The sequence below is a fragment of the Malaya genurostris genome, chromosome 3 (genome assembly GCF_030247185.1).
Source record: "Malaya genurostris strain Urasoe2022 chromosome 3, Malgen_1.1, whole genome shotgun sequence".
Classification (NCBI taxonomy): Eukaryota; Metazoa; Arthropoda; class Insecta; order Diptera; family Culicidae; genus Malaya; species Malaya genurostris.
In genome coordinates, this window is record NC_080572.1 from 238,481,654 (window position 1) to 238,496,184 (window position 14,531).

Here is a 14,531-nt window from a genome sequence, read left to right on the forward strand (position 1 = left end):
TGAACCGGCAGTGAATCGAACCAGAAAGGTTTAAATAGATCTTAATAAGTGGTTTAAATGTCAAAGACATAAAACATAAAATTAAGCGATATATAGCTATATTACTTTACTTCGACTATTTTGATATAGAAGTTGAGTATTTTTTTTCGCAGCTCGATCATTATTGGGCATGAGGGATTGTTAAGACTAGTGGATCAATCTTCTGCAATTCAGAAGAGGAAGTAAGCCTCACCGTTATCGACTTTTTAGAACTCCACTACGTTGTCTATCCGCAAGCTTCGTTCCATCGTCTGATCTATGAAGTCGCACAGGACTTCCAAAGTAAAGCTGTTATTGAAGGACTGAAAGTCAGCGAGTCAGTGCTGGGATTCGGAAAAAATCCGGATTACTTATTGATACCAATCTGTGTTTAAATAAGGTGAAACAAATAATATTCATGGCTAAATCCAACTAGTAGCATCTGTGAAGAGTGCTATGAAAAACAAAGCATGCTGCCTACCATGCCAAATTTGACTGACCAAGTAGTCACAAAACCTAACACCTTACGTCAATGTCTGATGATATCAATCAAACTTTCGACTATGGCCTACCGGATGAAACTGGCCTTACGAAATCGCAGAAAGTCGCCCTGATTGGAGCTTGGAGTATAATAAAAAAGGACATTTTAGTGCATGGAAGAAACATATTCGTACGGTAGGTAAAATGCGTGAACGGAAGAATGATTTTATTTGCTTCAAATTGAGTTACAGGTTTTTCGAGGAATACCCGAATTACTTGCATTATTTTGATTTCTCTCAAGACTCGGAGGCAACCGAAATGATTGACAATAAATCGTTGCATGCCCATTCCCTGAATGTGATGCTATTTTTTGGTAAGAGTCAAACGAAATTAGATTTGTGATTTGATGTGGCATTTCAGTTCAAATCTCACCTTTCCAGGGATACTCATCGATTATGGTCTGGAGAATCCTGTGATGTTCAAATGCAGTCTCCAGAAAATTATCAGAAATCATAAAAGACGAGGTATCACAACGACGGATGTTGAGGTATCTATAATAAACTATATCACTTACCTATCAGTCCTATTTCATTCTGAGTACTGGTAGTTTAGTCTAAAAATAAACCAAGTAGAGTGCCTAAAACCAGAGTGACGACAAATTTTCGTTTCGAAAATAGCTTCCAGTTCCAAACGAGCAAACGACCTTTCAAATACAATGCAAAGCTAACGAAACTGCCAACATTTCGGATCAAATGTTTTGTAATTGTTGCTGAAATTACGGACGAGAAATCGTCCCTCTGGTTTCAAGTTATCTTTTTTACTCCGTTTTTCAATTTCGAAGATCGTCAAAATCTATCTAACCAAACAGATGTACCTCTCAAATAAAACTGTGAAAAATTTTAATTCTAAATTTTCATTAAACTTTCAGGTCCTTTGTGAAGTCGTTAAAAAATACTGCCTTCAGACCCTGGAGCATCATCGGTCGAAAACGCTGGATGAAGCACTTAACATATTTTTGCAGAACATAGCATTATCTTTCGATACACCATCAGAACCGAAGGGAGTTGTAATTGTTTGATAATTAGAGAACGTAACTGTTTCAAATCATTCCTCATGTCTACCATTTGCAAACCTTCATTAGTGTCTGAAACACAATAAATAAGCCTAGAAGCATTATAAAAAACTCTATTAATTCTACTTTTCTGATTAATTTTACTATTCTGATTAAATTTTTAAATTAAGAAGACATTTTGGATTTGGATTTTCAATAGATTCACTATGTTATGAACCCGAAACTATTACACTAATGTATTAGATTCCGACAAACAATATTTCTCCACTCGAACCGTTTATAAATCGAGCCACTATTGTTTACAATTTGATTTCAGCATTTTTCCAAGATGTGTACCGCGTACGCACTTCGAAGCAGTTTTTTTTGTGTTCGCACCCGAAAGGTCCCAAAATGACACAAGCAGTCGCGGCGAAATACATGAAAAAGTCGAAGCAGTTTGTGAGTAAGTGGGTGAATCGTTTTAAGGCGAAAAGTGATTCGTGACCTGTTTTTTGAAGAATTACCGGTTGTCAGAAAACTTCATTCTTTGACGAAACATTTTTTTTTGTCACAGGTAGCAATGTTTTGACCATCGCTAGCATCATGTGCAAAGCATTTGAACTATCACTACTTGTAGAACACATGAAACATATACTTAACTCATAAAATGAGTGTAAAACCTGTTGATATTTAATGGAAATCATGTTACATTTATCTAAAAAGCACATAAAAATGATAAGATATATCGTTAACTCTAGATTCTGTATGAATTTCATGTAGATTTCAATTGAAACACAATTGACCGAGTCAAGTGTTTTGCACATACATTTGCGCTGTACTCATTTCCACTAGAAAATGAAGTGTTTAACACATGTAGTTCGGTTTAATAGCAAATCGCATCACATTCAAAAGATAAACATATCAAAGCTGATAGAAAAATAATCTCATCTTGCATCTTAGTGAATTTGCACATGAAATCTTTAAAAAAATCGCATTGGTTATGTATTGAAATGAAAAAGCACAATCCATTGAAGTGCTGTTTACATATGAATCGATCGTACACATTTTTATCAATGTAATATATTCTGTGACTGATAATATGGTAAATTTCACCAAATAAAGTAAGTTGGGATAAAAAGGCCACGGGGTAAAAAAAGCCATTTCGATCTTACATTTGAACAAATAGAAATAACATCTAACCGATTGATATCATAGATTATTGTCGGTAAGACGCAAAATTTTTTTTTTGAAGATTTCGACTTTTTGGGACTTTGGGACTCCCGTTTCAAATTAAATTTTCTTGTAAACGGCGCAGAATATAGAAAAATCCACCTGACAATGTCTTCGAAATTTAGTGGAGAGATTCTGTGAAATTTTCAGAATAATTCATTGAGTTTAGCGGTCGTGTTGTATTTTTTTCTGACTGAAGAACTGCTGAAAATTGGAACGCTCGGAAATGCATACCTCTACTTGTTCATCGAACATCTCGGTTTTGAAGGCTTGTATCATAAATCTACCGTGACAAAGTCTAGATAATTTAGTTTAGATGCGATTAGTACATAAAAACATATATGTTATCGCGATGTAAATAAAGTCTTGTATTTTTCTGTGAAACAAAGTCAGTTTTTAATGCATCGGCCATTTTGTTTGCTTTGGCTTCCCTATAGCATTCTGAAAAAAGAGAGAAAAATAAAATTGGCTCGACAAGGCTGCCAAACACACAGACATTCAATCTTTGTGAAAGTAGAATATTCTTTCATTGTTCATTGGAACCCATGGAATGTCCAACCCATACGATAGATTAATGTGATAAAACTTCTCATCAAAATAATAAAATGTATGCTGGCAACCCGGTACAGTTTGCTCATATACGAGAGAGAAATACGATGCGCAAAGGGAATTGAGCGAGCCACGTGGTCGATTTAAAACTGAACACGTGGCCCTGTGTCCTCAGACCTTAAGCCTATATTCCCAGGAGGCTTTGAATGGACAAGAACTTCCACAAACATTATCACAGTATGTCAATTTGCTGAACATAAAAGGTGATTTTTTTGAGGTTAGGATTTTCATGCATTAGTATTTGCTCAGATTTTTTGAGGTTATGATTTTCATGCATTATTATTTGCTCAGTATGCTCTGACATTTCATCATGAATAGACTTACTAACGAGCAACGCTTGCAAATCAGTGAATGGGCCCTAGAAAAGTTGGCAGAAAATCCGCTTTTTTATCGACAAATTTTGTTCAGCGATGAGGCTCATTTCTGGTTGAATGGCTACGTAAATAAGCAAAATTGCCGCATTTGGAGTGAAGAGCAACCAGAAGCCGTTCAAGAACTGCCCATGCATCCCGAAAAATGCACTGTTTGGTGTGGTTTGTACGCTGGTGGAATCATTGGACCGTATTTTTTCAAAGATGCTGTTGGACGCAACGTTACAGTGAATGGCGATCGCTATCGTTCGATGCTAACAAACTTTTTGTTGCCAAAAATGGAAGAACTGAACTTGGTTGACATGTGGTTTCAACAAGATGGCGCTACATGCCACACAGCTCGCGATTCTATGGCCATTTTGAGGGAAAACTTCGGAGAACAATTCATCTCAAGAAATGGACCGGTAAGTTGGCCACCAAGATCATGCGATTTGACGCCTTTAGACTATTTTTTGTGAGGCTACGTCAAGTCTAAAGTCTACAGAAATAAGCCAGTAACTATTCCAGCTTTGGAAGACAACATTTCCGAAGAAATTCGGGCTATTCCGGCCGAAATGCTCGAAAAAGTTGCCCAAAATTGGACTTTCCGAATGGACCACCTAAGACGCAGCCGCGGTCAACATTTAAATGAAATTATCTTCAAAAAGTAAATGTCATGTACCAATCTAACGTTTAAAATAAAGAACCGATGAGATTTTGCAAATTTTATGCGTTTTATTGTTCAAAAAAGTTCTCAAGCTCTTAAAAAATCACCTGTTAGTATTACGAGCACATACCGCTTTCAAAATTCATACAAAAGTCACCGGTCTCGCGTTTATATTGTGATTTTTTTCCAGAGGATTCTTGGATACCCAAGATCTTAACTAGATTATACGAAATCAAGCAATTTCGTAATTGTCGTGATTTTCGGTTGAAGGTTGACTGCGTGGTAGCTGTTGTTCCGCCATACTGACACTGAACTGGAGACTCGCGACTGCCGTTGCCAAGGTAACTGTGGCCTACTGCCCACAGAAAATTTCGTTTTCAAAGCAGAAGATTTTGCTACTGAAATTGATGTCCGTCCGTTGAGCCGTTCGTTAATGGAATGAATCGTATGTGCGAACCACTAGTAGTTTTATAGCGTATTGATTTTTGCCTTTCTCTATAGAAAGGTATTAGAATTGCTGGAAAAACCGACTTTCGAACGGAGCCTCGGAGACCCATAGTGTTATATACCATTCGACTCAGTTCGTCGAGATCGGAAAATGTCTGTGTGTGTGTGTGTGTGTGTGTGTGTGTGTGTGTATGTGTGTGTGTGTGTGTATGTATGTGCACTTTTCGAAGATATTTGAACGCGCTCAATTTTCTCAGAGATGGCTGAACCGATTTAAACAAACTTGGGCTCGTTTGAAAGCTACTGTCGGGCCATTGATCAAGTTCGAAGATCAAATGGCTGTGACTTTTGGTTCCGGAGATATGATTGTATAAGTGACGTAACCGACAAAAAGCGTTGTATTTGAACGCGCTCAATTTTCTCAGAGATGGCTGAACCGATTTGAACAAACTTGGGCTCGTTTGAAAGCTACTGTCGGGCCATTGATCAAGTTCAAAGATCAAATGGCTGTGACTTTTGGTTCCGGAGATATGATTGTATAAGTGACGTAACCGACAAAAAGCGTTGTATTTGAACGCGCTCAAATTTCTCAGAGATGGCTGAACCGATTTTAACAAACTCGGGCTCGTTTGAAAGCTACTGTTGGACCATTGATCAAGTTCGAAGATCAAATGGCTGTGAGTTTTGGTTCCGAAGATATGATTGTATAAGTGACGTAACCGACAAAACACGTTGAATTTTACCGCTCTTATACAGGGTGATTTTTTAAGAGCTTGAGAACTTTTTTAAACAATAAAACGCATAAAATTTGCAAAATCTCATCGGTTCTTTATTTTAAACGTTAGATTGGTACATGACATTTACTTTTTGAAGATAATTTCATTTAAATGTTGACCGCGGCTGCGTCTTAGGTGGTCCATTCGGAAAGTCCAATTTTGGGCAACTTTTTCGAGCATTTCGGCCGGAATAGCCCGAATTTCTTCGGAAATGTTGTCTTCCAAAGCTGGAATAGTTACTGGCTTATTTCTGTAGACTTTAGACTTGACGTAGCCCCACAAAAAATAGTCTAAAGGCGTCAAATCGCATGATCTTGGTGGCCAACTTACCGGTCCATTTCTTGAGATGAATTGTTCTCCGAAGTTTTCCCTCAAAATGGCCATAGAATCGCGAGCTGTGTGGCATGTAGCGCCATCTTGTTGAAACCACATGTCAACCAAGTTCAGTTCTTCCATTTTTGGCAACAAAAAGTTTGTTAGCATCGAACGATAGCGATCGCCATTCACTGTAACGTTGCGTCCAACAGCATCTTTGAAAAAATACGGTCCAATGATTCCACCAGCGTACAAACCACACCAAACAGTGCATTTTTCGGGATGCATGGGCAGTTCTTGAACGGCTTCTGGTTGCTCTTCACTCCAAATGCGGCAATTTTGCTTATTTACGTAGCCATTCAACCAGAAATGAGCCTCATCGCTGAACAAAATTTGTCGATAAAAAAGCGGATTTTCTGCCAACTTTTCTAGGGCTTATTCAATGATTTGCAAGCGTTGCTCGTTAGTAAGTCTATTCATGATGAAATGTCAGAGCATACTGAGCAAATACTAATGCATGAAAATCCTAACCTCAAAAAAATCACCTTTTATATATAAGGGTGCCAAAATTTTGGGATCAACTCTATTTTCGTAAAGTTCTAGTGCTCAAAAGTTTAAGCACCTCGAAAAAAGCCTTCATGCAAAATTTGACCTAAATCGGACATGCTTAAGGGGTGCTGCCCGGTGGTAAAGGTTTGGCAATTTTCGATCTTGAAAAAGCACCATAGGGGGGAGTACATGAAATTTCCAAAATCGAAAATTTTTTTTGATGCCAAAATTCTTAAAACTGCATAAAACGTCGAAATTTAGTGCCATCTCAAAAAAAAATTTTTTTGAAAAAATCAAAAGTCCCAAAAAGTCGATTTTTTCAAAAAATTTTTTTTTCGAGATGACACTAAATCTCGACGTTTCATGCGATTCTAAGCCTTTTGGCATCAAAAATTTTTTTTCGATTTCGAAAATTTCATGTACTCCCCCCTATGGTGATTTTTCAAGATATATGAAAACATCACTAAGTGGACTAAGAAGGCTTTTTTTAGATTAGCATCACTGTTCTCATACAAATAGGCAACGCAAATGTCAAGCACTAGTTTGGAAAATTGATGCTGACTGTGTGACATAAACACTGAAGCATGCTTTTGTGAACTACTCGAATCAATCTGAATCAATTGGCGTCTAAAATTATTTAATAAATGTATGAAACATATTTTCATGAGACTGTTATGAAAGAAGAGAAAGGCATTATCGCACCACTAGGTGGATTAAGAAGGGTTTTTTTTTTTATTAAGGATATCTTTATTCAGGCCCATTTGCGTACAAGCTTTACATGGCCGATTGAGCTGAGTTTTTAGCTAAAAAATTTTTGTATTGAATCTCGTTGTCACCCTTTTTCGAGGGGAAGAGGAGCTTCCATTTCCCTCCTGCCAGGATTGAGGGGCAGTTTGTTCGTGGTTCGTCTCGTCATCCATTGCCGAAGGTATAGGCCTTTTCAAGCGCATGCGTAACAAACGTACGCCATTTAGAATACCGGGGAAAAAGTTCTTCCACTTTTCTTTTTCGATAGAGAGAATCTCTCCGTATTGGGACATAGTTTTACGAATATAAGGATCGATGACGCTTGAAGGAAGATCATGCACACGCACTTCTATAGCACTATCTTCCATATATTCTGGAATTTTGTACTTAATGTTCTCGTGCTTCACATAGTGCACATTGTTATTGTCTTTTGCGAATTGAATTGCATCCAACTCTTTATAAAACTGGATGTAAACAACATTATTTGTCTTATTGCGTTGAAGTAAATGCACACGTCTAATGTCAAGATGCATTTGCTCCTTAAGCAAACCTTCAAGTTCTCGTACCGAAGGTCGAATTTTGCACTGCCTGAAGTCAACAATAATTGTATTCTTTCGTACCGGCGGTAGCTTTTATTCGTTTGGTTCACTCATTTTTGAGGTCGTTCTATTGTTCACTACACAATACTGTACTTGGTTTCTTTCGTCCCGAGCGTAAAAGATCGGCTGAAAAGTTCGTATCGTTCCTATGAGAGGGTGCCACTAGAATTAAATCCATACCATTTTCCGTTAGTACCAACCTTCAAAAGATACGTGTATAAATTTGACAGCTGTCTGATTATTAGTTTGTGAGATATTGCATTTTGAGTGGAGCTACTTTTGTTATTGTGAAAAAAAATGGAAAAAAAGGAATTTCGTGTGTCGATGAAACACTACTTTTTGATGAAAAAAAGTGCCGCCGATACCAAAAAATTGCTTGATGAGTGTTATCCAGACTCTGCACAGGGCGAAGCAACAATTCATAAGTGGTTTGTAAAATTTCGTACTGGTCATATGAGCACCGAAGACGATGAACGCAGTGGACGTCCAAAAGAGGCTGTTACCGATGAAAACGTGAAAAAAATCCACAAAATGATTTTCAATGACCGTAAAGTGAAGTTGATCGAGATAGCTGACACCCTAAAGATATCAAAGGAACGTGTTGGACATATTATTCACGAATATTTGGATATGAGAAAGCTTTGTGCAAAATGTGTGCCGCGTGAGCTCACAATCGATCAAAAACAACAACGAATTGATGATTCTGAGCAGTGTTTGGAGCTGTTATATCGAAATAAAACCGATTTTTTTCGTCGATATATAACAATGGACGAAACATGGCTCCATCACTTCACTCCGGAGTCCAATCGACAGTCAGCTGAGTGGACTGCACGCGATGAACCGAACCCAAAGCGTGGAAAGACTCAACAATCGGCCGGTAAGGTTATGGCGTCTGTATTTTGGGATTCGCATGGTATAATGTTTATCGACTACCTTGAAAAGGGAAAAACCATCAACAGTGACTATTATATAGCGTTATTAGAGCGTTTGAAGGACGAAATTTAAAAAAAACGGCCTCATTTGAAGAAGAAAAAAGTTTTGTTTCATCAAGACAATGCACCGTGTCACAAGTCGATGAAAACCATGGTGAAATTGAACGAATTGGGCTTCGAATTGCTCCCTCATTCACCGTATTCTCCAGATTTGGCCCCCAGTGACTTTTTCCTGTTCTCAGACCTCAAGAGAATGCTCGCTGGTATAAAATTTAGAAGCAATGAAGAGGTAATCGCTGAAACTGAGGCCTATTTTGAGGCAAAGGACAAATCGTACTACAAAAATGGTATCGAAAAGTTGGAAGATCGCTATAATCGCTGTATCGCCTCTGATGGCAATTATGTTGAATAATAAAAACGAATTTTGGCAAAAAAATGTGTGTTTCTATTAAACAATATGAACTTTGCACCCGAACTGTTAAGCGGTTTTGTTTTATCGACTGACTTGGATGAGATGTGAAAGCGAACTGCGTATTGATGTTTATTTTCCTGTTATATTTTATTGTAGTTGCTTACTTCTACAGTAATGTTCACTTCATAATATTCAATCCTGGAAGGATTTTTAGTGTCAGTAGTACCCATGCATTGATCCTGTAAGCTATGAGTCGGCTGCGAAGTCGAATTCCACAATAGGAATCTAATGCCAAGACGTTGCTTTGGATGTATGTAGAATGTCAACGTATGAGAGAATAAATTGTGTTACTTCCGGAGCTTCTGGAAGCGGTAATTGAAGAACAATGGGGTAAGAGCTTCAGTTAAATTCCTATCGACAAGACCTACGATTCGAACTAATTTTTGTGCATATTTTTATAGGTTTCTGTTCTTTTGTGTTGAATATCAAATGGGTAGTTCAAGTGAACTCAAATCTCTGTAATCCGTAGTCTGGTTTTAATTCAAAACAATGCAATGGACGATAATCGATTTGATATCGGTGAAAATAATAACTAATCAGTGCATTTAATTGGACGTTTCGACCTACAAAGGTGTTCGGTCGTCCTCAGCGGCTATCTAAAACCATATATTTGTTAAGTAAGCTAACTCCAAATACTAAATTTCCTGTCTTTTGCGATCTCTCTCTCTTTCTCTCTTATCGGTTTTGACTGTATAGAGGTTTTAATTTTGTCTACTAATCCGTTTTATGATGAACTAAACTGTGTTTAGAATTAGCTTACTTGACAAATAACAGATCGGTTGAAAAGTTCGTATCGTTTCTATGAGAGGGTGCCACTAGAATTAAATCCCTACCATTTTCAGTTAGTACCAACCTTTAAAAGATACGTGTATAAATTTGACAGCTGCCTGATTATTAGTTTGTGAGATATTGCATTTTGAGTGAAGCTACTTTTGTTATTGTGAAAAAAAATGGAAAAAAAGGAATTTCGTGTGTTGTTGAAACACTACTTTTTGATAAAGAAAAGTGCCGCCGATACCAAAAAATGGCTTGATAAATGTTATCCAGACTCTGCACCGGGCGAAGCAACAATTCGTAAGTGGTTTGCAAAATTTCGTACTGGTCATATGAGCACCGAAGACGATGAACGCAGTGGACGTGCAAAAGAAGCTGTTACCGATGAAAACGTGAAAAAATCCACAAAATGATTTTCAATGACCGTAAAGTGAAGTTGATCGAGATAGCTGACACCCTAAAGATATCAAAAGAACGTGTTGGACATATTATTCACGAATATTTGGATATGAGAAAGCTTTGTGCAAAATGGGTGCCGCGTGAGCTCACAATCAAGACAATGCACCGTGTCACAAGTCGATGAAAACCATGCTGAAATTGAACGAATTGGGCTTTGAATTGCTCCCTCATCCACCGTATTCTCCAGATTTGGCCCCCAGTGACTTTTTCCTGTTCTCAGACCTCAAGAGAATGCTCGCTGGTAAAATACTTAGAAGCAATGAAGAGGTAATCGTTGAAACTGAGGCCTATTTTGAGGCAAAGGACAAATCGTACTACAAAAATGGTATCGAAAAGTTGGAAGATCGCTATAATCACTGTATCGCCTCTGATGGCAATTATGTTGAATAATAAAAACGAATTTTGGCAAAAAAATGTGTGTTTCTATTAAACGATACGAACTTTTCAGCCGAACTGTTATATGTTTTTAGATAGCAGCTGAGGATGACCGAACGCGTAAGGTAATTTGTGAATGACTCCTATAAGACACATTTTAAAAACCAAGATTAATCACTTAAAAAACTACAAAGCATCAACTCAACTAATGGATACTCTACTCATCGTCTTTTGCAGAACGTCTCATCGGAGCTCCCGTGAGACAATGTCCTCTCAGTAGAACTGGTAGAAAATGACCGTTTTAAACCAAATTAATACTCTCCTACTCTCGTCCCCGTACACCGTAGGGACATTCCGTAGGGATTATAAATTTCTCAACCGGCATAAGACACAAATTTTTCGCTGCGTTTCCTTCAACCGAAATCGAATACCTTTTTATAAATCATTCCATAGCCGGTGAGTTCGATATGCTTTTTTATCGTTATTTTCTTCTGCTTCTAACTGCAGCGACCCTCGTCTCCCTTCACAACAGGACCGGAAATGACGGCTTGAGGAAGGTAAGACAATGCAAGAAGTTACCTTCTTGTTGCTTTCCCATTGTCTGTCATCAGGAACGAGCAAACGATCTTGACTCATGGGGGAAAAGAAAAGGACATGTTTGTCAGCCAATCAGCCAACAAGGACAAGAGCGTTAGATTGAACAGATCGAATGGTGACATGACGGTATTTCCGGTCGATTGTTTGACCATGGAATGCCAAAGCTATGGGGCGGAGATTCGATCAACACGCGAATGGTTGGTTTCAGTTGTATTGTTCTCATTTCCGACGAAGTTGGGCTTAAAATTCCAACATAACATTTATCACATCATTCGTTCGTTCGTTTGTGGTTATCAGTCGGTGCTTCATTACCCGTCTCATCCGTCCGAAGTAAAGGAATTAACCCTTACGCAGAGCGATAAGCATGGCTCTATGGTAGCCGTGACTCGAGCCAAAGAGGTCGCGCGTGCCCCGTGTGGCCATCTCATAAGCAGGGTTGCCACATTTAAATCTGCATTTTTCAGAAGAAAAATCTGTACATCTGTATCAGGAGATCAAAAACCTGTATTGAAAATCTGTATGTGGATATGTATAAGAAATCAAAACAGAACGGAATGAAAAAGTGAAAATTTTATGATGTTGTAGTTGGAAAATGGCTGGAAGTTATTTTTGAGTTTGAGCCTTTCGAAATGATGAAATGAGCATAGAAAAATACTTATTAGCAGATAGGACATCTGTGTTACTGTTCTTGGTGTTCGTATTTATGTAAGTGTTACCCTCTTTTAAGAATTAACACAAAATAAGGATAATGGTTTTACTTCGAGAAACAACAGTTCCATGATTCAGTATGTATTAACTCGATCATTATCCAATTTTTAATCCACACTCTTGAAAATCTGTAGAAATCTGTATTTCTTGCCAAAAATCTGTAATCTGTATATACAGAATCTTGGTCACAAATTTATCTGAAAAATCTGTAAAATACAGATTAATCTGTATATGTGGCAACCCTGCTCATAAGTTGCGGGCCACACGACTGTGTATTCTTATCAGCCGAACGGCTACCCACGGCTACTGACAGTGTGGCGTCAAACCTCTGCTATGAAAGCTAAATTTACCACCCCGTATCAATACCGACCGACCGACCGACCGACCGAGACACGCGTTTCTTCTTCCTTTCGGATTTCGTCCAGCTGACTGCAGCCGCAATTGAGCGTGACTAGGCGTGTTGTATTTGCGCTATTGCGCGGTTATCCCAAACATTTCGACTCCGCACGCCGTTGAGTGAAGATGGGTGAAGTTGATTTCAAGAACCGTACCGACCGACGCACAGTGGTCCAATACTGGAAAAAGACGGTCACAAGTCTGTACAGACTTTCACTGATTTTTAAGAGCTAACGTGTCTTCGAAGAAGTTTTACAAAATTATATAACGCTTTTTTTGAAAGTAGCACCTTAATTTTTGTTAAGGGGGTAGTACCGATTTTGAAAAAAAATAATTTTGTTTTCGACGAAAATTTTTATTTCTATTTCATTTCAAAGAAAAAAACATTTCAAGTATTTTTGCTGCAGATATGAATAATGTAAAAAAAATATTTTTTGAGATATTCGCTTTATTTTAAAAACAGTTTTTTGGATTTACCTACGTAGAATTTATCTCTATTACCTAAGTATCTACTACAAAGTTAGCATTTAAATGAGTAACTTTTCCCAATACTTTTCACAACCTAATCAATCAACTAGGTAGTTAATGTTACCTAATAAATCATTACAATATGTCACTTAGTCGCATTGCATTCGATCAATCAGTATCAGTCACGCTATCGTCCGAGTTTTCCGTATCGCTCATTTTTTGTTCTGTTGTAAGTTCTAGCATATCAATTGCTTCCAGTGACAATTTCTTTCCAGTTTTGATAGGATTGTAATAAATATTCGAAATCAGTGGGTCAGACGCAACTAGGAGTCTAAAAAAACATCTGTCATCGTTTTTTTCACGGCTGTTTTTCCTCGTGCCCAAGTTTGGATTTTTTTTATATGTTTATTAATTTTTAACTTTTTTCATTCAATAAACTATAAAGGTTGTTTTATGGAATCGTTTATTTGAAACCTAAGAAAAAACCGTACATTCATGCCTTGGACGAATTTTTGTATCTTTGTTATATTTTACAGACTGTTGAAAAAAGGCTTTGTGTGAAATACCCCATGGATTAATACTATACATGCTGTGCACGTATGCAAATATATGAAAAATATTTCTATCCTATTTCCGACTACCAGTCTGGACGCCCGTAAACACGCATAAACAAGTTCATGCTTGCACGCGCAACCTAAGCAAATTGTTGCGATTTTTATTTTGTTACTTTTTACAATTGACAATATTAGAATAAATCTAAGTGGAACTAGATGCAATTTTAGGCCTTTTCAAATTTAGTCTTAATTATTGAAAATCCGAAAATTATCAAAACTTCAACGCATATTTAAAAAATGGAAAAATGTTTTCTAGACAAAATATGATAAAGTATTTTTAAAGTACAAACCTTTACGAAGAGATTTCATGTTTAAACGTGTAAATAAATTGAGTTATCGCGAAGCAACACGATTTTTAGGACGAGATGTGGATCGGGCGACGCTCACTGCAAAAGTGAGTTACAGAAATAGCAGACGCGTGACACCCTCTGTTTCTTAACCATTCATAGTTTCAGCATGGCCATAGTGAAAATGAGTCACACGAAGAGTACTCAAGATATTCTCATTGGAAAATAAATTGGATAACGTACATGTTCTCCTTTTAAGTATTATTAAAGTTTGCTGCATTAAGTTGCATATTTCGCTTCGGCACAAGGTTTCCTAGGTAAAAAAAGGTAAAAATATGCATAAATTTTCCAGAAAAGAATAAACTTATGCATTAGCTTCTACAAAATTATGAAATTATATATTTTCTACAATTATTCCAAACGAAGTATGCATGAAAAAATAACACGAAACAAGTTATGACTAGAAAACTAGTATTAAGGGGGTTGCCATAATTCAGTAATTAAAACTAACTTTGAAGAGACCTAAAAAAAAAGTTCCACCGAGTTCCACTTAGATTTTTTTCTATGATATTGGGCACATCTTTTCCTACAAATTTTGTAAAAATCAGCTG

At 37.3% G+C, this 14,531-nt stretch overlaps 1 protein-coding gene across 1 annotated transcript; it reads left to right on the top strand.

Moving 5' to 3' along the window:
- The first annotated feature begins 527 nt into the window (after positions 1-527).
- LOC131439364 (uncharacterized) lies at positions 528-1,660 on the top strand. Its single transcript, XM_058610287.1, has 4 exons — positions 528-693; positions 750-871; positions 939-1,045; positions 1,427-1,660. Exons 1-4 carry the CDS (start codon positions 551-553, stop codon positions 1,574-1,576), a joined length of 522 nt encoding a protein of 173 aa, XP_058466270.1. The 5' UTR covers positions 528-550; the 3' UTR covers positions 1,577-1,660.
- Positions 1,661-14,531: the final 12,871 nt, after the last annotated feature.

Excerpts from the sequence above, each read along its gene's own strand:
- LOC131439364 (XM_058610287.1), top strand. The coding sequence starts at position 551 with ATGTCTGATGATATCAATCAAACTTTCGACTATGGCCTACCGGATGAA. Across the intron at positions 872-938 it reads GAATGTGATGCTATTTTTTG|GGATACTCATCGATTATGGT; the intron begins GTAAGAGTCAAA and ends TCACCTTTCCAG. Across the intron at positions 1,046-1,426 it reads TCACAACGACGGATGTTGAG|GTCCTTTGTGAAGTCGTTAA; the intron begins GTATCTATAATA and ends TTAAACTTTCAG.